At 39.9% G+C, this 21,021-nt stretch overlaps 1 protein-coding gene across 2 annotated transcripts in view; it reads right to left on the bottom strand.

The window, feature by feature from the left end:
- Nucleotides 1–3,507: 3,507 nt before the first annotated feature.
- rreb1a (ras responsive element binding protein 1a) overlaps nucleotides 3,508–21,021 on the bottom strand; it is a 48,032-nt gene continuing 30,518 nt past the window's right edge. For both annotated transcript variants that reach the window (XM_046847141.1, XM_046847140.1), the window contains 9 exons: nucleotides 17,972–18,061; nucleotides 17,697–17,860; nucleotides 12,777–12,930; nucleotides 12,352–12,497; nucleotides 10,394–10,583; nucleotides 7,704–10,233; nucleotides 7,409–7,573; nucleotides 6,473–7,225; nucleotides 3,508–6,388 (listed from right to left, as the gene is read on the bottom strand). In XM_046847141.1, coding sequence (XP_046703097.1) covers nucleotides 5,913–6,388; nucleotides 6,473–7,225; nucleotides 7,409–7,573; nucleotides 7,704–10,233; nucleotides 10,394–10,583; nucleotides 12,352–12,497; nucleotides 12,777–12,930; nucleotides 17,697–17,860; nucleotides 17,972–18,061 — 4,668 coding nt within the window. In that variant the 3' untranslated portion in view covers nucleotides 3,508–5,912. The remainder of the gene's footprint in view (nucleotides 6,389–6,472; nucleotides 7,226–7,408; nucleotides 7,574–7,703; nucleotides 10,234–10,393; nucleotides 10,584–12,351; nucleotides 12,498–12,776; nucleotides 12,931–17,696; nucleotides 17,861–17,971; nucleotides 18,062–21,021) is intronic.

The following is a 21,021-nucleotide window of genomic DNA, read 5'->3' as shown; positions in this document are numbered from 1 at the left end:
CTGACAGGTTAGATTGAATAATAGCATTCTGTTCAGACTTAAATATCAGTAAAAATTCGCTACAGTTAATTGTTAATTTAGTGTAGGTAATTTATTGTCTCTCAACATCCAATATGTTGCATATCAGAAAAGATCAGACTGGCTGGTTATATCACTGAGCATCTGTGTACTATAGAAATAAAGTAATTCTGCTTTTCAGACACTGGACATTCCAGTGCTCATGTTATTTCTCACTCTCCAGTGTTCTGTATTGTTTAAAGACTATAATTACTATAATTACTATAATTGATGTCACCCAATTAAGGATGGGTTCCCCTTTTGTGTCTGGTTCCTCTCAAGGTTTCTTCCTGATGACATCTAAGGGAGTTTTTTCTTGCCACAGTTGCCACGGCTGCTCATCAGGGATAAATGCACACCATTCACCTTAACTGTTGATTTCTGTAAAGCTGATTTGAGACAATGTCTGTTGTGAAAAGCGCTATAGAAATAAACTTGACTTGATTTGATAACATTAATAATAAAGTTGTTTGGTATGAGGAGGAATTCTACAAGGAAATGTATGGAAAAGAGCATCAAATCTATTAATGGAAAAAAAACTTACACCATCAGCCACTGGAAATAATCTTGCTGCAGGTTTCACCTGCAGATTCGGAAACATTGTCCTTAAATACCAATATGAATAATTTAATAATTGATTAATACATGACAAAACACCACGTTTAATATAGAGATGTTGTGTAAAATCAGTCTAAATAAAATTTAAATCAGTTAGATTTGTATATCTATATATAGCAAACATACAAAAGCAAATAAACCTAAAGCAATGTTGTTGCAAACAAACTATTTATAAACAATGAATAATTTTTTTTCCTATTTTTAATTCCTTTCGAATGCCATAAGCTATATTTATCCCGAAACAATTCGGAAAGTAGAAACAAAAAAGCAGCATAAGGTGATGCATAGATTTTTATTTATGCACTTTTTTCAAGTTGTGTGTTGTACTAGATTGTCCACTAGGTGGCGCTAACAACAAACTAATTTAAATATTTGTAAAACACAAGTGAACTCCACATGCAGTTTTTAAATTAAGGTTTTTATTATTGAGGGGTGGAGGGGGAATCCAAAACTACATGGCCCCCATGTGAAAAAGTGTTTGCCCCCCTGTTAAAACTGTGGTTTATCACATCTGAGTTCTCTATCCACATCTCTATCCACACCCAGGCATGATTACTGCCACACCTTTTCACAATCGAAAAATCTCTTAAATAGAATTTGCCTGACAAAGTGAAGTAGACCAAAAGATCCTCAAACGCTAGACATCATGCTGAAATCCAAAGAAATTCAGAAACAAACGAGAAAGTAGTTGAGATCTTTCACTATGAAAAAGCTTATAAAGCCATTTCTAAAGCTTTGGGACTCCAGCGAACCACAGTGAGAGCCATTATTCACAAATGGCAAAAACATGAAACAGTGGAGACCCTTCCCAGGAGTGGCCGGCCAACCAAAATTACCCCAAGAGCACTGCGACTACTCATCCAAGAGGTCACAAAAGACCCCACAACAACATCCAAAGAACTGCAGGCCTCACTTGCCTCAGTGAAGGTCAGTGTTCATGACTCCACCATAAGAAAGAGACTGGGTAAAAATGGTCTGCATGGCAGAGTTCTAAGAAGAAAACATAAAAAAGAACATAGAGGCTCGTCTCAGTTTTGCCAGAAAACATCTTGATGATCCCCAAGATTTTTGGGAAAATACTCTGTGGACTTACGAGACAAAAGATTAACTTTTTGGAAGGTGTGTGCCCCATTACATCTTGTGTAAAAGTAACAGCGTATTTCAGAAAAAGATCATCATAGCAACAGTAAAATATGGTGGTGGTAGTGTGATGGTCTGGGGCTGTTTTGCTGTAAAAAAAAATGGAACCATGAATTCTGCTGTTTACCAAAAAATCCTGAAGGAGAATGTCCAGCCGTTCGTGACCTCAAGCTGAAGCGAACTTGGGTTCTGCAGCAGGACAATGATCCAAAACACACCAGCAAGTCCACCTCTGAAAAGCTGAAGAAAAACAAAATGAAGACTTTGGAGTGGCCTAGTCAAAGTCCTGACCTGAATCCTATTGAGATGCAGTTGCATGACCATAAAAAGGTGGTTCATGCTCGAAACCCTCCAATGTGGCTGAATTACAATAATTCTGCATAGATGAGTGGAAAACTCCACAGCGCAGTAACAGACTCATTGCAAGTTATCGCAAACGCTTGATTGCAGTTGTTGCTGCTAAGGGTGGCCCAACCAGTTATCAAGTTTAGGGGGCAAACACTTTTTCACAAAGGGCCATGTAGTTTTGGATTTTGTTTTCCCTCAATTATAAAAACACTCATTTAAAAACTGCATGTTATGTTCACTTGTGTTATCTTTTACTGATATTTAAATTAGTTTGATGATCTGAAACATTAAAGTTTGAAAACATGCAAAAAAATAAGAAATCATGGACGGGGGAAAACACTTTTTCACACCACTGTAAATAGATAGATAGATATACTATATACATTTTAATTCGAAATAACGTATTAATATTTCACGTATAAATTTATGTATCAGTTGCCCAATCAGTCAATCATGAGCAGAAGGTTTTACAATGCAAAATGTGAAAATGCATAAAAAAAACAATGAATTAACCAAGTAATATCTTTTTAATCGTTATTTTTAACCATCTTGTTTGAATGAGTCTGTGCTGATAGATGAATTCAGCTACTTGTCAGTGTCTTCTGTGGTTTGCTATTTAAAGGTCCCAATGTAAATATTTATACTGGTTAGTGTAATGAAAAATTGAAACTCTACTAAATGTAATGTAAATAAAATTAAATGCTGGTGTCAGGGTATACATTTAAAATGTGCCTTTTACATGGACAAGAAAAACAATGGAGAATCCAGGTGTTGTCTACTGACAACATTGTTTCATATGGTGTGTTAAGGCCTATTTATGTAATTATTCCCAGCTAAAAAAAAGCTGAATGTGAGCTGTAATGATTAATTTATTTTAGTGCATAAATTATAATATAAATTTAAAAGCTATGCAGGAAAATGAGAAACGAGCAAAGAAAATGAAAACTGGCACCTCAATTATAAAGATACTGAGCTTCTGACTGGAAGGTCATGAGTTCAAATCCCAGTGCCACAGCATGCAACTGTTGGGCCCTTAAACAAGATCCATAAGCATCAATTGCTCAGTTGTATAAATGAAATAAATTGTTAGTCGCTCTGGATAAATACATCTGCCAAACATAAATGTAAAAATGAATCATACAAACAGTAGTGAACTCCAGGACCAGTTTATATTTGGGCTCCTGTACAGAGAGTACAGTGGAATGCCATCCATTCAATATTAGAAGTCAGTAGTATTATAGCACCCCAGGAGACTAACACAGTCACCATGTAAACCTGATATGCCTTTAGTCTGTTGGAGGAACCTAAAACATTTCTTTTCACACGAAACGGACATACAAGACATTTTGCATTAATACAATTTTATTGCTTTAAAGGTTTGATACAGAACAGCTTAAATTTCTGATTTCAAAGCACTCATGTGAAAAGCAGGAGTAGTGTACCAAAATACTATCGATGATTCTGGTTCTGTTCAAGTCCAGTAGAATTACTTTTTGTGTGTAGCAGCGACGTGAAGCTCCCTTTAACATCAATCAGAGCCAGGCGGCAAGACTGTACATTTTTCTAGTTTTTGCCATATGAGAAGGAAAAAACAGGCATGAAGGAACCAGGAGGAAATGAACAACACAGAAAAAAAAAGCAAAGTGATGAAAGGAATGTGGGTGTACATGGATTTTAGTATATCCACCCCACTCGGTTTAATTCACAGTCAAGTGCTAGAAGTAGTGATTGACAGTTCAACTTGTTCCAAAATCAAGAGTTGGGGAGAATATTTGCAACTCAGGAAGGTACATTTCAAATAAGCATCATGTAAAAACCCTGAGAGCAAGACAGTGTAAGAAGGAAGGAAAGAAAAAAACCCATTTAATAGAACATAAAAAGGTTAACATGCAAAACTACCCTAAAGATTTACCCATAACAGGAAAAAAAAACAATAGATTTCACAGTTTTATATGCCTTGTATATCAAAGGGAAAAAAACAACTCATATTTCATCCAAACTTATATAATAGTGATATAATGATAACCCAAAAAAAAAAAAAAAATGAGACAAAATAGACCACATAGTCTATAAAACATAAAAACATCTAAATAAAGCCTTTGGATCGATAGTGATTATTGCTAGAAGGGGGGTGGGGGAAAGTCCCAGATCAGCTGGGCAACTAAAGTATTGAATCGGAAATATTTCTCTCTGCAGCATAATACATGGCTTCTCCATATTTTTACTTCTTCACCCACACTGGGCTACAATAAATACATTTAAAACAGTCCGTGTGCATTCGAAACAGGAATATATACACGCACATGGATACAAACGCAACACACTCACACGTAGCAACCCAGGAAAAGGCATTAGGAAAAATCAGAGTCTCAGAAAACAATACACAGACTGAGTAAGAGATTGCATTTTTCATTCAAGTTCATCCAACACTAGTCTTGTGCCAGTGGCCACTGCGGTGAGGAAATATGTCGTCCAATACCAGATTGCTCATCACCTGTTATAGAAATGCTCGCTTATTAATACTCTGTTTCATAGAACTCGAACAACTAATTCAAAAGGTCTTTGTTTCTGGTAAAACACCAGAGGAGACTGTGGTAAAAGGGTGTCATCCAGTCAGAAAGGACTAGTCTTTAAAAAAAAAGAAAAAAATTACTTTGCCAGTTCGTTGCTGCTCTTTGAGGTTGACTTGCAAGTCTGAGGAAAGGTATAATTACCCCACGTGAGATCATATGATTGACCTGATATCCTACTAGGAGAGATGCTCAGGAGGAGGATGATGGTGGTCCTGGAACTGGTGGCGTAGCCAGACAGGAGGCAGCAGGGTGACAGCTTTCAAGTATTGACAAAAGAATTCGCATTTGGATGCCTGTTTAAATCCTCTGGAGAAACGCGTAAGGCTTGAAGTAAAAGGGTTTTGGAAGACATTTAACCTGGACACAGAACTCTCATTCTCTTGAGATCTGTTTGTGTTTTGTAGGTGATACTGGAGCTAGAGCCCTTCTTATTGAGCCCTTTATTTATATATATATATAAAAATAAAACAAAAAACTGTGCTTCCCTCAATAAAAAAAAAAAAAATCCGTCCTTCACTTTCTTCCAAAAACCAAAGTTAAAACAGGATGTCTGACCATGGTCAGTGTAGCTGGAAAGGAAACCATGCTATTATAGGCAAATATTGCCCAGATATTATATGCTGAGTGTTGTTGCACACTGCTTATAGGATTACCCAGAGCGCAGCTTTGCCTTCCAGACTGAAACCTTTGCAGCTTGTCATGCCCTCTGCTATGTAGTACAAAAGCCAGGATAGATTTTATTCATTCAGCTATTTCAGGTCATCTAGAGAACTTGGTATCATTGGAAGTGAAAGTTTCCCGAGTCCATGAACAGCCCTTTGAACAATAAGCGCAGTTGTACATGTTCCAGTTAAACTCATATGCACAAATAGTCACACAGTAGTCTTAGTAGCCATGTGCCAGCTTTTTGCAGCCTCGTATGACCATTCTCTGTTTAGTCCCTTAATCATATACAAATCATTATAATCAATTGTTCATTTATGTATTGCTTAATGTGGCATTTCAAAAAAAAAAAAACCAGGTTTTTATAAAATGCTCTAAAATCTAAATCATCTGGTAGTAGATAAAGATATAGCAAAACAAAAGTAGCAAGGCACTTGTAAATGGTCTTTTTGTTGATGTTTAAAAGATGTTGCACTACAAAAATACTAAATGTATGGCACTGTGGTTACTCTTTCACTCCACCCCGACGAGAGGAGGCTCACTGGTAGGAAGGATGCGCTCAATGTCAGGCTTGGAATGGATCTCCAGCAGGCCTTGGAGAAATCCAGCTGGTTGCTCCCCCCCTGTGGGTGAATCTGAAGCTAGATCCTCTGCTGGAGGCTCTTTGGGTGTCTTTGCAGCTGGCGTGGATTGTGTCTTCTCTGTGACCGAAGCTTCTGTATTAAGTTCTGTCTTTCTTTTTGTGATTGAGGCAGACTCGCACACTTTCTCCTTAATGCTTTCACTCTCGTTTTCAGATGGAGGGTTCGTGCTGGTGGGAGTGGATTCCCGCTCACTGGCCGAGCCACCGCTGAATCCATCTTCATCTCCAGCTCTGCCGTTTTCTCCATCTGCTCCACGGGGCTTCTGGTGTATGCGCTGGTGTCTGACCAGGCTGTGTTTCAGGGTGAATGTGCGTTCACAGGTCTGACACTTGTAGGGCCGTTCGCCTGGTAAAACACATTGGTTGAAGCATTAGAAGGATAAAAATTGAGATACGGAATTGAATACTTATTCGTTTAAACTGTTCTTACCTGTGTGAGAGCGCATGTGTCTCGTTAGGTCCTGTAGGCTCCAGAAGCGTTTGCCACACACCCCGCATATCTTCTTCCTTTTATCTGATTTGCTCCTAGACAATACAGCATTCCCATCACCGCTCTTTGGTTCTGTTGGTCCTCCTTCTTCATCGCTCCTTTCCTCCCGGTCCTCCTCAGAGCCACTGTCCATCGCACTGCCTGCTTCTTCACATTCGGCTATCCCATTTCGCTCCACCTTCTCCACCTCATTTTCTACATCATCCTCTTTCAGTTCACAAGACTCTGCTGTGTCGTCTACCTTGAGGTCCATGCTAGTGGTGTCAACTACACTTTCTATTATGTGAACTTTTTCATGTCGTGCCAGAGTGGCAGCGTATCTGAAGCTCTTGTTGCAGCTCTTGCAGGTCAGCTTGGACTCTTCTTGTTCATGTGAATCGCTCTCTAAAGCAGGAGAGGACCTCTGTTGTTCACCCTCTGAGAATGTAAAGTCAATTAATTTGCTGGCAAAGTTCAGGTCCAGGCTCTTATTGCTGTAAGTGTCGTCGTCATTTACAGTGCTTCTTCTCTTTAATGACTCGTGTACGTCTTGGTGTTCTGGCTCCCCCTGGTGGAGGAGAGTCTTTACTGCAGCTGCCTCTGTAGGCTTGGCTGGGGAGGGTTTCTCAGCATCCGATGCTGTGGGCTTTTCAGGTCCACAAATTGTCAGCTCCATTGCCTCGCCACTAGGGAGCTCCGTTTCAGACATGCTCTCTAGATCACAAAATTAAAATATATTACAACACTGCAGTGTATGTATATAAACTCAAGGGTCCCATTTGTGCTTGTAAAAAAAATCAATGTCTGTGACAGCGTTACATAAAATTGAAGGTATAATAATTTTTACTCTTGTTTTAACCAAAGTAAGGTTATGACAGTCTCACTCTTACTCCTTACCTGCACTCTCTGGTGAGCACTCCTCCGAATCCTTGGATTTAGGTAGGGAACCATTTTGCCGAAGATTTCTGTTGGTTACACCGTGCTTGCGCAAAAGATGGCGCTCACAGTTCGACTTGGTTGAGAACAGGGCTTCACATTTGGGACAAGGGTACGGTTTTTGACCTAAACCAAACACAAACATTGACCAAATTATGCCACATGTTAAAAATGTATTTATTTATTTCAAATACTAAAACAGTATTCAAGGATACAGACATTCGAAGACCTTAAAACGAGATGGTTTGCACATTACCTGTGTGCGTCAGCATGTGGCGCTGGAGTGAGCTGGCCCATGGAAAGACTCTGGGACAGAATGGGCAAGTCATTTTTTGCACAGAGTTTGAATATGCATTCTTCTTCCCTTTGGACTGAAGGGGAGGTGAGGTCTGCTTGGCCTGCATGTCTTTTTCATCATTTGCTTCCTTCTTGTCCCCATTGCATGACTCTTCTTCTTCTTTCCTTTCTAGCTCCATTATGTTGGTTTTTAAATAGGTGCTAAATTTATTGGCATTACTGGTGGCCAGCATCTTCTCCACACTGGCAAATTCTCCACTGGACTCAAGGTCAACACTAGGGTCTGTTGAATTCATGGCAGGCTTTTCCCGAGCTTTAATGATGGCTTGCTTTTTATTGCTTCTCCTTTTGGATCCCTCTTGGTGAAGCTCCTCAGCTGAGGCATCCGAGACAGAATCAGAACAGCCATTAGGGCTGTCTCGTTTCAGGAGGTCTGGAGCACCAGAGACAGATGATATAATCTGGGCAATAGAGGCCAAGGGTGGGAGCTCCTTTACACCTGCATTACTTGGTTTAGGTAGCAGGGGCTTTAGACGCAAGGCACTACCTGCTGCTCTTGTTGGACCTACAGTGGTCAAGGCAGTGGGAAGCTGGTAGCACCCAAGCTGCTGTGGTTTCTCATCAATGGCTCTATCGATATGTACGCCTGGGGCAGGTGTGTGATCCATTATGTTAAGGTAGGTCTGTTCCTTTTTAACTTCTCTTTGCAAAATTGCATCAGTATTTATCTTTATCTTTTTAATCGGTTTCTTGGGAATAGAGAGATCGATGGGCTCCATGGAATCCTCATAGGTGGCAGACTCTACTTTGATTCTAAAAGAATCACTGATGTTTCCAGCGTTGTTGCTCCCCCGGTTTTTGTTTGAAAAGTCCAGCGGTTGGTCCTGATCTGCGGAATAGAAACTTAGATCCTCCACTTTAATGGGACAGAGCAAAGCACTCGGTGGCATTCCGTTGGCTGAAGAAGGTTTAGAAGTCATTCGAGAAGAAGCAACAGTGATGGTAGCTATATGCTGTTCTATGTCCTGCTCTTTAATCTCAGGGTGCTGTTTCAGTAGATGATGGATACAATTACGTTTTGCCAGAAAGGTTGCTCCACAACATTTACACTCGAATGGCTTTCTCTGGAAGCCATTGTGTACACGCATGTGGATTTGTAGGGCTCGGGAGGTCTTAAGGTCCTCGCCACATAAACAACAAGTAGTGTCACCTAAGCCATTTTGTTCTAATGTATCGGGCATCAATGTGGAAGAGGTGACATACTTGATATTTTTCTCAATTTCCTTACGAGTGTTCTTCATGTGTTTCTTGCGAAGGTGGCGCTCACAGTTAGCTTTAACAGTGAATGGGTAATGGCAGACTCGACAGACGTATGGTCGCTCACCACTGTGAGTGCGTAGATGACGAATCAGTGTGGCTTTGTCAGGAGCAACATAGTCACAGATGTTACACTGATGGGGCAAGATACCAAGATGATAACGCATGTGTGCTTGTAATACCCCTGAATAGGCAAATACCTGGTCACAAAAACGACAGGGGTATGACCCTTTGCGACTTGCTCCCTTCTTTACCGGTGGTTCCCTTAGTTTGTCTTCTGCCTGCTTTATTTGTTGATCATCTGTGTCCATAGGAGTGTGGGCATCACCCATGTAATCAGCTTCCATTTCCATTTTTTCAATAGAAGCTTGATTGCAAGTAGAAGATGAAGATGAGGATGGAGACATTTCCTTAGCAGCCTTTGCAAACTGGCCAGCAGGTGGTGGTAGACTTGGGCTGATGCAACCAAGTGATGCCTGCTGGGTGCTTAAAAGGGGGGGAGGTGTGGAGGTTGTCATGTTGGTCCTGGGAGCCACTAAAGGCTTTGGCTTGAGTGGAGGCATCTGCTTGTAGTTTGACTGCACTGCACTGCATGGTGCCTTTGACAAGGGAGGGAGGCTGATCTGGTTTGGTGCAGCAGAGGCCACTTTGAGGATCTGCTGTATGTCAGCCAGCTCCATTCCAGTCTCACCATTAACTGGCTTTACTACCATTCCACCATCTGGCTGGACAAGAAAACCGGTCTCAAATGGCTGTAAGGAAAGGAGTTTGAGGGCATCGTTTTGGGACAGACCCCGAAGAGACGATGGATCCACCAGAGACAGGCTAATCCCACTTAGAAAGCTTGACTCGTTTTGGACCAGTGATGGCTCCACGTGGATTACACGGATGCTGTCTAACTTTGCTTGCAAGGCATCCTCCTCTGAGGGTACAGGTTTGACCTGAGAAATGTGTTGCAAACCCAGTGAGCTCATGAAGCTACTTTTCTCAGAAACAGGGGCCTCTGAACTGGAAGGCTTGGAGGAACTAGACTTTTCCTTGTTTTCAGATTTGTCATGTGTGGACTTGTGCAAGTCTAATGCCACACTTAAAGGGAAAGCTTTGTCACAGGTCTCACACACAAAGCAATGAAGCTTGCTAGTGCTGCGCCGTAGATTGGTTTCACACCAAACCTATTAAATTGAACAATTCAATAATTACTCATATATCTAAGGAGTATTCATATACATCAGCAGCATACAACATAATAAATACCACATCATTAAAACTTTAAAATTACTGTTTACTACGAGATGAAAATATTTGTAAATTGACACAAATTCAGGCAAGTACCTGGGCAATGTGAGGGAATTTGTGGCAGGAGAAGTCAATGAAAACCAGATCATTGAAGCCTTGGGGTATGGAGGGATTGTTCTGAATGAACGGACGTCCACTGGGGTCAGTCGGCAGCTTTTTATGGATGGCTGCATTGTGACGAAGCAAACCTCGATGTGTCCGAAATGAGATGCAACAGTGCTCACACCTGTGAAGAATTGAGTATATTTGAGAACGTGGTGCTTCACTAAACAGACATAATAAAAAAATTTAAGCAATATTTGTGATTGTTGAGTAACACTGATGAATCAAGTAGGATTAAATTGTATTATACAACTGCAAATATGGCAGTAAAAATTTAGGGTAAAATTTGTGTTAAATTGAGGCTGTTTATATGCTGAATGATGGTTGGTGAAAGATAACTCTGGAAATAACTGGTAGTTCTCCATTTCTGTTTGTCTGGCACTGTTAGACAGCTGGCGATTGTCTATGACGTTGAGCACAGCTCTTATCAATGGCCACACCTCTCACCACTGCCCCGAGGTGTTTGTGGTGACCGTAAGCTGCTTTATCTTAAAGCGCAAACACACACACACACACACACACACACACACACACTCGTGGTGTGACCAATCTAGCAAGATGGCAGGTGTGCTGCCACAGTTTGAGGGCTGATATTTTATCTAACCTAGATGCACATTTCCGTGAGTGTTATACAAGAAATAAATAAACTGCAACCTAACTGCCAAATCTGTTGTTTCTTTTTGTAATGAGTCACTGCCATATTTTGTTTGTTAGTTCATACCCCCTGAGGGAGTCTCACATAACCAAAGTGCTAACTCTCTTTATTACTGGATGCCCTTCAGTGTGTGACAGCGTGCAACTGGGAGAGAAAGACGACAAGTCTACATCATGTGAGCATCGCTGAATTTGCATGCTTGTGGTCTACACTCAGCCCTATTAATCACCTTATTCACTGCAGCCTAGATCCTCTTAACTAGCTCTCTTAGCTCTAGTGATTACATAGGATTAGTGCTAAATTTGCTCCACTTGCATACAATAATTGTGCTGTGAAACCGAATCCAGGCAGGGCTCACCTCAGAATGAACCAGCTCCATGAAACTACCCATTAACTTGTGTTCAGAAAAGTTGGTTATTGCATGAGTGAGTTTTAGGGCTAGAGTCTGTGGACTGTGATGTCTCCAAGGATACTCATCCCCACCCCCAACTGAGAGGTCCAGCCGGCTGCGTCCTCAAGTCTACTTCTGTGACTCATTAAATCCCCTCACCACGCACAGACACACACACAACCTACATGGTACTTTCCCCCCTCCTTCCTCTTTCCTCCCTGATTTCCTCCCTCTCTCTTCTCAACACCACTCCCTACTCTGGTGCCTAGAGGCCAAACGGGGGGAAGGGATGAATCCGTTAAACTTCTTCTGACTGAACAAACACCATTAGAAGCACTCAGGTATGACCTTTCTCCATACACGTTACTCAGCAAACTTTCAGTTGACCCTAGAGCCCTCCAAATATGAAATTTCGCTTTATTTTAAGTCCATTTAAAATCCACAAACAGGACAACAGAAGTCCTTAAAATGTTTAATGATGGAGAAAACGACAGCAATTATAGAAGCTATAGGCAAGACCATGAAACAACACCCTGATTAGTATGCAAGAGGATGTTCTCTGCTCGGATGTGTTAAATTATGACCATTTCGGCACAAAGAACGCCGCCATAATCTCCTAGCAACTGCTACAGTCCTGCCTAAACCTCCAACCTCTATTGTCCTCTATCGCAGCTCTAATATATATAGTGAGAGAACTACCATAATCTGCACAGATAAGCACTAAAACTAAACTTTTCCTCTTCATTTACAACTTTTAGCGTAATCCAGGTAGAGCTGTATGTTTCATTTGTATGCATATTGCCATGAAAGCAGAATATTATTCTTGTGCACATGTGCTGTTCAAACCTGAGTGCAGTGTCTGGATGGGTTTCCATATGTGTTTCCAGGTCATTTTTGGAGCTAAAGGTTTTAAAGCAGATGGGGCATGGCAGTTGCCCCTCCTGCCCCTTGCTCACTGTCTGATCATCCACTCCACCACCTTTTAAAAGCAGCTACAGAAGGACAGAGCAATGTCACTCAAATGTTGATCTTGGGATGTATGGGTGTAACTATAGTAAATTAAATATGTCGTGACTAGGTACGGTATGTAATAAGTAATCATTATACATATTAATATAGATTTTTAGACATCTAATGTATATCTGGAAATAATCTTATAGAAGTAGCATCAATTTATCCTTTAATCGTTTGATTTAATTCAGGATGTTCAACCAACAGACCAATCAAATCATGGCAAAAATCACAATGCATATAACAGCCACAAATCTAACCCTTTTATTGGATGGTTCATTAGATTGTTCTCCATGTTCATTCTGGCTGGGTTTCTTCTTTGAAATAACAGCAGAGGGGCGTTTCCGTTTACCGGAAGCTGGAGGGCTGGTGGGACTGGAAAGGGAAGGATCTTTATCATGGATCTTCATGTGCCTAAAAAAAGTGGGGAAAAAAAATTGAACTTCCAGTGTGTTTCAAACAAATGAACAGCATCTTATAAACTATCTATAAGAATCTAAAACATACAGTCACTAATTTGCTTGAATAAATACATTTCATTATGGTTCACCTTTGAACTTGATGCTTAAATGACCAGCATGTTCTTGACTTGAATTGAAAAACATCAGATAACTAAGCCAACTGGGTGGGTTACTCATTTGGTGCCTGATTAATGGATCATTTTGAAGTAAAACTGGACCGAGAAATCATCCATGCTTCCTGATGAAAATATCACCAAGAGGAAAAGCACTAATGGCCTAAACTCCCCCTGCAATTATCCCCATGCATGTGCATGCCCTTAAATGGATAACATGCACAGGAATAGGCAATGTTCCATGAAAAGACCCAGGGGTAAGTCCTCTTCATTTTAGAGTTCAGGAAACCAAAAATTTTTTTTTGATTGGTATACATGAAGGATATTCATGTTTTAGTCCTAAAATTACAATCATCTCATTTTTTTTTTCTCTCATCTACTTTCTTCTGGTATACCTATGGGTCTCACGCTCCATGCCAAGAAAAGTTAAGAAAGATTTACAGCAAACCGACTTGGGCAAAAGATCAAAGTTTACAAACGTGTTATGTAACAGGCCTGTGCGAACAAGTTTCAGATACACGCATCAAAACATGTATTGACTTTGTGCATCTCTTTCACATTTTACTACCAATTCTCTCTGGCTATTTTTTGCATGTGAAGAGAATTTGCACTTGTGCATGTGTGAAAAAAAAATCTCCATCTCTGGTCATCTGAGTTTCAGGAGTTTCATCTTTCACTCAGAAGTTTATTAATAGCAGGCAGAGAATTGGCTGCCCAAGTGGGGATTTGAATAGAATTTCTCTGCTCTCAACTCAAACTGAGAGCTTGACAAATCACAGCAGACTTGCACTGCCGAGTCAGCGAACCACAACTGGATGGATGGAGATCATGACATATGTCCTACAAGTGTATGATAAGTTTAAGCTGTTCAATCTTTCTAAAAATACTTTAGTAGCAGAAAAACATTGACAAGGCTGAAGACACGCTGATAAGAGAACTGCCGCCCCGGTTTTATTTGTTGTATGCTTCCTACCCTTGAATCCTAGGTGTTTCTTTAAGAAATTATAAGCAGTCAGCTAGCTGATGTGTGAAGGATCATAAAACTTGTTGAAGCCTCAACAAGTCCATTCCTGACATTCCAACACAGCACCACAGTATGAAGACAGGGGGCGCTGTGTTGTCATGTTTCCTATACAAAGTCACACCAAGGGCACTACTCTTAACTCCGTGGCCGTTTAGCAGTGTAACGAACGCTGGAGGAGTTTAAGCAAATAAAAGCAGCCAATCGGCTCATGTGTGGCCACCCTCCTCTGTCAGTTGTGATCTCTCTCACTCTCCTTGACAACGGTGACTCCCTCCTCCCTGCCCCCATTTCCATGTGATGCTTTGGCACAAAATGGTGGCCGCCTTGCCAACAACATAGACAGCTACAGTACCTCATGCATCACAGTTTGCAACAGCATGAAAACACGTACATAAACTGCTAGCAACGTTAACTTGGGTGTCTTGTAAATAACACAATGCTGCTGAACTTGACTAAACAATGAGTAAGAAAAAGGAGGAAGATTACATTCTTACAGCTATACAAGCACTGAGAAAGCAAACTGAGAGGCAGTGAAGGAAGGCAAACAGACCAGTTTCTCAACTTATCACTCATCAACAAGCAGAACTCTCAGCAGCTCATGTTTGATTAACAGCCTCACACTGAAAAATAGGTTCGTATTTCTGTTCTTCAGTGTTCATTCAGGTAAAACTGTTGGAGTTCAGTCTTTTAATCCCCCTCCTCCATGCCTCAACACCATCAGCCTCTGAGCCTCAGGGAGGATGTTGGTGCTTGCCCCTCCACCACCACAACCTGGTGGTAGAAGATACCACATGTGAAAACGGAGAGGGAAGCGCTTCAAAGACACCAGTTTCCTGCACAATCCTTCTTTCATAATAAACTGTCTCTGTGCACATCCACAAGTACCTCAACGTGCACAAAAACACACGCACACACATACACACCAACGCCCATCTACTATCTCAGTCACACACTTGTCTTGTCTGTAACCCAATGCAGGCAGGGTGGTGGTGCAGCATCAGGGCGAGGTTCAGGACAAACTACTGAAGAAAAAAAAAAAAAAAAAGGAGAATCAAGAGTTTATTCTGTTTGTGTGTGTTTTTTTTTTTAAAGGAGAATGTCTGATGTTCCTTAAATTAAACTTTCAGCAAAAATGCGTATATTTTTATTTTTTCCTGTTGTTGAAATTTTGCTAGGAATTGCCCAGCAAGTCAATGATGAAAAATGATTGATGTAATTGAATAAATAAATTAATAAACAAACAAACAAACCAATGTTTATTCAGTTACACATCACAGTAAGTAACTCTAAAGTCATTTCATGATGCCAATATTACAAATACATTTTGGTAAAAAAAACTTTTAATCGGAGATGTTATATTATTAGTACATCAAATACTAATCCAATTATAATCATTTTAAAATGATGTATTAAGCAACATAAATATATATTCAATATCGAAAAAAATAAAATAAAAATCATCTAATGCCTCTGCATGTTTTTCATTGCTAGGTAAACAGTCGAGATGTTCACTTATTCATTCCGTTTCTCTTCATACTTCAAAAACTGTCAGCCTTGAAAATCAACTTTCGTTGCACTTCCATTTCAATTTTTGCAAAAAAGTAATCAACCAGATATTTTTTATTTCTATCTCTAACAGAAGCGCATACACACACTGTGTACTGTTTAAACAATCCCCTACTCAAACATTCCTGACTAACCTCATTAGCTAATGAAAGCCTTTCAATAGCCAATTAGCTGCGTTAGAAGAGTGAAGAAGCTGAACCGTTCAGTAGTGCTGCTCTGCCGAACCAGCATTACGAGAAAAGAGTTTCGGATCGTTATCTTAACACATTGAGGCTTGATTTATACTTCTGTGTATTTGGGAACACTTGTGAACATTTTGTGAAGATAGCGGTGTCTGCACATAAACATGAACGTATCCACTAGAGGGCAGACAAATAGAGAAACTATTGGCTGAATGAATGGAGAAGCAGCAGCAGCTGTTGACATTCTGCTTTTAAATCACTGATACTGTATTGTTAAGTAATCAAAAAAGTAATCAAAATGGAATGGTTTGGAAATGTTCAGATTCTCTCCACAGAAAGTGTCAAGAAAGCCAACTGGATGTCGTATATTTAAAAGGGTTTTCTCCCCCCCAAAGTCGCACCTCTCATTCCATTCATGTTCGTGTTCGACCAACATTACTCTGACACTCTTGATATAACATGCTTCAAAGGGTCACACCTTCCTACCTCAACCAATCACCGTTAGTCTGCTCATTGTCGATGTAGCGCTGATGCAGCACTGTAGACAAAATTCACTCCCTTACACACACACACACACACCCCCATCTGTGTTCCAATGCAAAACCGTTTTAACAGAGAAGTATATACCAGCCCTGACTTGTCATGTCTACTAAGTGCCTTCAGACAGGAGCTAGAAAATGTGAGCCTCTAAGAATCTTGCATCAGAGTGGGAGATGTCTCCCTCAAACACACACACACACACACACACACACACACACACAATGCTGAATCCTCCAGGATACACAGTCATTGCTAATCTTGGGATTATACCTCGTCGCTGGAGCCTAAACATGAGGCAGAAAGCCACAGGTGTCTGTCTAAATAGTCCAGTTCACTCAATCACATCTCTGTCATACACGCTCATTGTAACACACACACACACACACACACACACACACACACACACACTCCTGCTTAACCACCACAGATGAGTCACCTGTACAAATACTCATCAGCACTGTTCAGACGTGTGCTCTTGGCCCCATCTTAACTGCTTGTTTCCCATTAAAATAAACCTGATTGGTTTTTGTTGTTTTCTTTGTGAAACTGTTTCACTGCATTGCCATGAGCTTTGTCACTTCCTTGTCGGACTTTTATAAGTATAAAATGCTGTGGTTTACACGTATCGAATGTTCCAACCATCCAATGGTTAAATGTTGCGTACTTACCTAAAAAGTAGTTTGTTTCTATTTGGACAGTTTTTTTGCAGACTAGTAAAATCTTTTAAAAGAGTGTGTGAGAAAGTGGACTTTCAACTGAACACAAGATGTGGTTAATAATTTATGACTAAATTAACTAATGATATCAATATAAGATTTTTTTTTTAAAAAGCAGTATTATTGTGCACAGTATTTAGATCTTTTAGAAACACAGCTCTCCAACTCCAACAGAACCTATTTTGAATATGTTAAACTCTCAAAACCTATAAAACACCACATTTCTTTCAGTTCCTCTTAAATCATCTTCTCACTGCAGACAAACATTATCAGATCGATTCAAGAACCTCATTCAAATGTGTTTATTGTATTTAAATCTGCTGGAATGAATTATCCCGGAGCGCCATTCAACAAGACTGAACCTGTGTAAAAGTACACTTGCATAAGTTTAAAAGCCAAAAAAAGACAGTATAGCAGCTTCAATCCTAGCTCAAGGTCTCTAAAAGAAAGCATTACACCAGACGTATCATCCTTTGAAGGCCTCAGATACACAGCAGCTTCTAGTGGCCTGAGAAAAAGAGTGTTATGGTAGCCATCTTGGCAAACAAAGGCCTGAAAGAGGTTTTCGTGTTTCTAACCTGTGCATGTTGCCATTGGTGGTGAAGGTCTGGTTGCACACAGAGCATTTGTATGGCCTTTCACCACTGTGTACCAACATGTGGCGGTCCAAAGAGCTGGCTGAACTCAGGCACTTTCCACAGATACTGCATGAGTGATCTGCAGTTCCAGTATCAGTGTTATGCTGAAGAGAGAACAATTATAATGTAATATTATAAACTATATATACTATAATCATTAATGTGGTAGAATCTCAGTTGCGGTTTAAACATGCATGTGTGTGTGTGTGTATTACCTGGCGAATATGCATTGTAAGCTGGTGCTGAGTTTGACAATTTTTGTCACACAGTGGACAGATGAGAGGTCCTGAGTCATCCTTGGCATCCTAAAACACACACACACACACACACACACACACACACACACACAAATATAAACATCTCTTCTAAATGTGTTATGTGGTTAGAAATATTCACACAGCACATCATATTATAAGACAGACACAATGCAGGTAAGTGAAGCGCTTTGGATTCATGCCAGCAATATAATATTACATTAAGACTCAGGTTAGATGCCTCAGTCTGGCACTAAACATTCAGAACAATAAACAAATATAATCATAGCTGTATAAAGTACAATTCCATGATTGACAGAAGTGCCCCTACGATCCCCCCAGCCCAGCCCACCCCAGCCCTCCATGTCCGTTTTGGTCTGGCTGTGCTAAAAACAGAAGGGAGTGTGGGTAAAAGCCCATCTGGTGGCCTTGTCTTCTGCCCTTGACTTTTTATTGATCCTCACTGTATGTATAAGATTCTGGACTAAATAAATATTCAGCTAGATAAATAAGAGTGTATGATCATTTGGCCTCTAATCCATTTACGTGGGTTGTTGGTCTCAGCCTACTACATGAACCCAGATATCTTATTCATGTCAGACTGAAACAAGCTAGGGCCTTTTTTTTAAACATTCTTTTTCTACTGTGAAACTCACTTAGCTACTTGTAGTTTTGTTTCAACTATAATCATTTCTAAGGAATTGTCCTTTTGTCTTATCGGCCATTCAAATTTAAAGGAGCATTTGTATAAATGTGTGACCAGCAAGCATCCTGAAAGTAAGCTGTGTGCGTATTCCTCTTTCACCTTGAGTGGCAGATCATTGTAACCCAACACCATGTGCTCCCTCCCACTAATGTTGACAGTAGAGCAGATCATTAACTCTGAGCTCGGTTTGTAGCTCTGCTCGACTCTTACTGCACTCCCACAAGGCCAGATCCAGGTTGCATGCCATCACACACGCACACAGCTCGAGAACCAAATCACATAATGCAAGCGCACACAATCAATCAAGAGCACAAACACTTCAGTGTTTATGACTCTTATGCTGTTCAGAGTTTCGCCCAGATTACAGGCAGACCCACAGGGCTAAAGGCCAACTGTGGTCAAACCGGGAAAAATGATGCACACGATCAGTGTCTCCAAAAACACAGTGGTATTCAGTTGCCTGATTTTGTGCAAAATTTCTCATAAACAGTCCTTTTTTTTTTTTGACTGTCCTTCATAATAATCACTCAAACATTTCCCTTGAAGTTGCTGGATTGGTTTGGATTAGAAAGTACATATAAAACATCATTGTCCTTAAATGAGACACTTATTTAGACTGCTTTGGGATCTGAAAACAGTCAGTTTATCATGTATTAACTGGCCTCAAACAAAAATCTAAATTTACTACTCTACTATATTTCTATATTTACCTATTATTAAAGGAATGGGTCTGACAGAGGACTGATGAGAGGCACCGCTGTTCTGTTTTAAGAGTTAAATAACTGATCAGTGACTATTAAACAACATTTAAAAGAGCCACAGCCTCAAGCTAATCATTATACTTTTACATTCTCCAAACATATACTATTAACTCTTTCATGTTTTTTATTTATTTATTGACCGGTTTTAATTTTCTGATGTTTCACCTGCTGTGTGTGTGTTTTATTGACCAAAAAAAGAAAAAAGAAGACAGACTATTACGGCACCCAAATTCACATTAAAGCACTAATTGTTTAATTGGATAATTGTCCAATCAAGAAATATATTTTATTTAAATTAATTCATTTGAATAATTTCAAAATTATATTTATGTAATAAAAAAGCCATCATTCAAATCTACTTTTGGATTCTACATTATACAATTAGCTGCCTTTTTGTAGTTTTATGTCCAAATAAAAAAAAAAATGCTTGTGTAGAGGGTAGTAATATAGTTCTGAGATAATGTGAGATATGTGAAGTCTAGTAAGCAATTATGAATGACTTATAAGGCTATTATGAAAACCCTGGCACTGCCTACTGGTAATATTCTTTAATTAAAAAGGTCAAAATTTCAGTTTAACTACACAGCTACTTCTCTCGGTCAAAATATACATTTCATAAACAAAATGCTAATTTGAATGATTACAATAAATATATATTGTTAAAACCTGTGTTCATCCATTCACTGAGAAAACTTAAGAGGATAGTTTTTAGGGGCAGAGGGGGATGAGTGGGTACTGAGGGGTCAGAATTAACACCTGTTATCCCCACATGAGGGCACTTACAGGCCTGAAGTGCATGCTTTAATCGGCACCATGTGATGACGAGCTGCTTGTACAAAAGGGGGATTGAGGACCATGTGTCCCTGAGCTTCAGCACAGGAGGACACTGTCTGCATGAACACACACTTTCACCTGCGTCATCCCACATGTGTGTTCACTCACACATACTCACACACACCTGCTACTGGTCCAGTGAACTATACGAAAGCAATGTTGCAGCGTTCCAGCTGACGCAGTAAAATATGGTCTACGGTTTAGCTGTGCTTGAATGCTGCATTTAAGGTGCATTACTGCTGCCAAATTACTAGTATGATGGACATTAAATATATCTGTTGAGCGCACTTGCACGTTTAAAACACCGGACACCAATGTAGAACACCGTCACTATGCCCTACCTATCACATAACACTGGTTAATGGCTTTACAGTCTGGGTGAAGAACACATGGACACCCACACATTTCTAATTTTAATATGCATTGTCTATTGCGCTTTTTAAGATGATCTGGAAAAAGAAAAGACAAAAAGCAGTTACCAATTATATTACCATTTTGAATTATATCCGACTTTACTGCTGAGACAGTAAGCTTTCCTGCTTTTATGTACTGAATAACGCTAATAGATTTGAATTTTGATTATTATAAATGAGTAACAACTAATTTACGAAATTAGTTATAGATACTACATTCAACATCATATAAATGCCTTGATTATAATATATCAAAAGTTTCATATTTATTTACCTATAAAAATTTCCTCATCCCCA

This window comes from Silurus meridionalis, chromosome 4 (assembly GCF_014805685.1).
Source record: "Silurus meridionalis isolate SWU-2019-XX chromosome 4, ASM1480568v1, whole genome shotgun sequence".
Classification (NCBI taxonomy): Eukaryota; Metazoa; Chordata; class Actinopteri; order Siluriformes; family Siluridae; genus Silurus; species Silurus meridionalis.
Note: the sequence above shows the minus strand (reverse complement) of the source record. Positions and strands in the feature narration are given on the sequence as shown.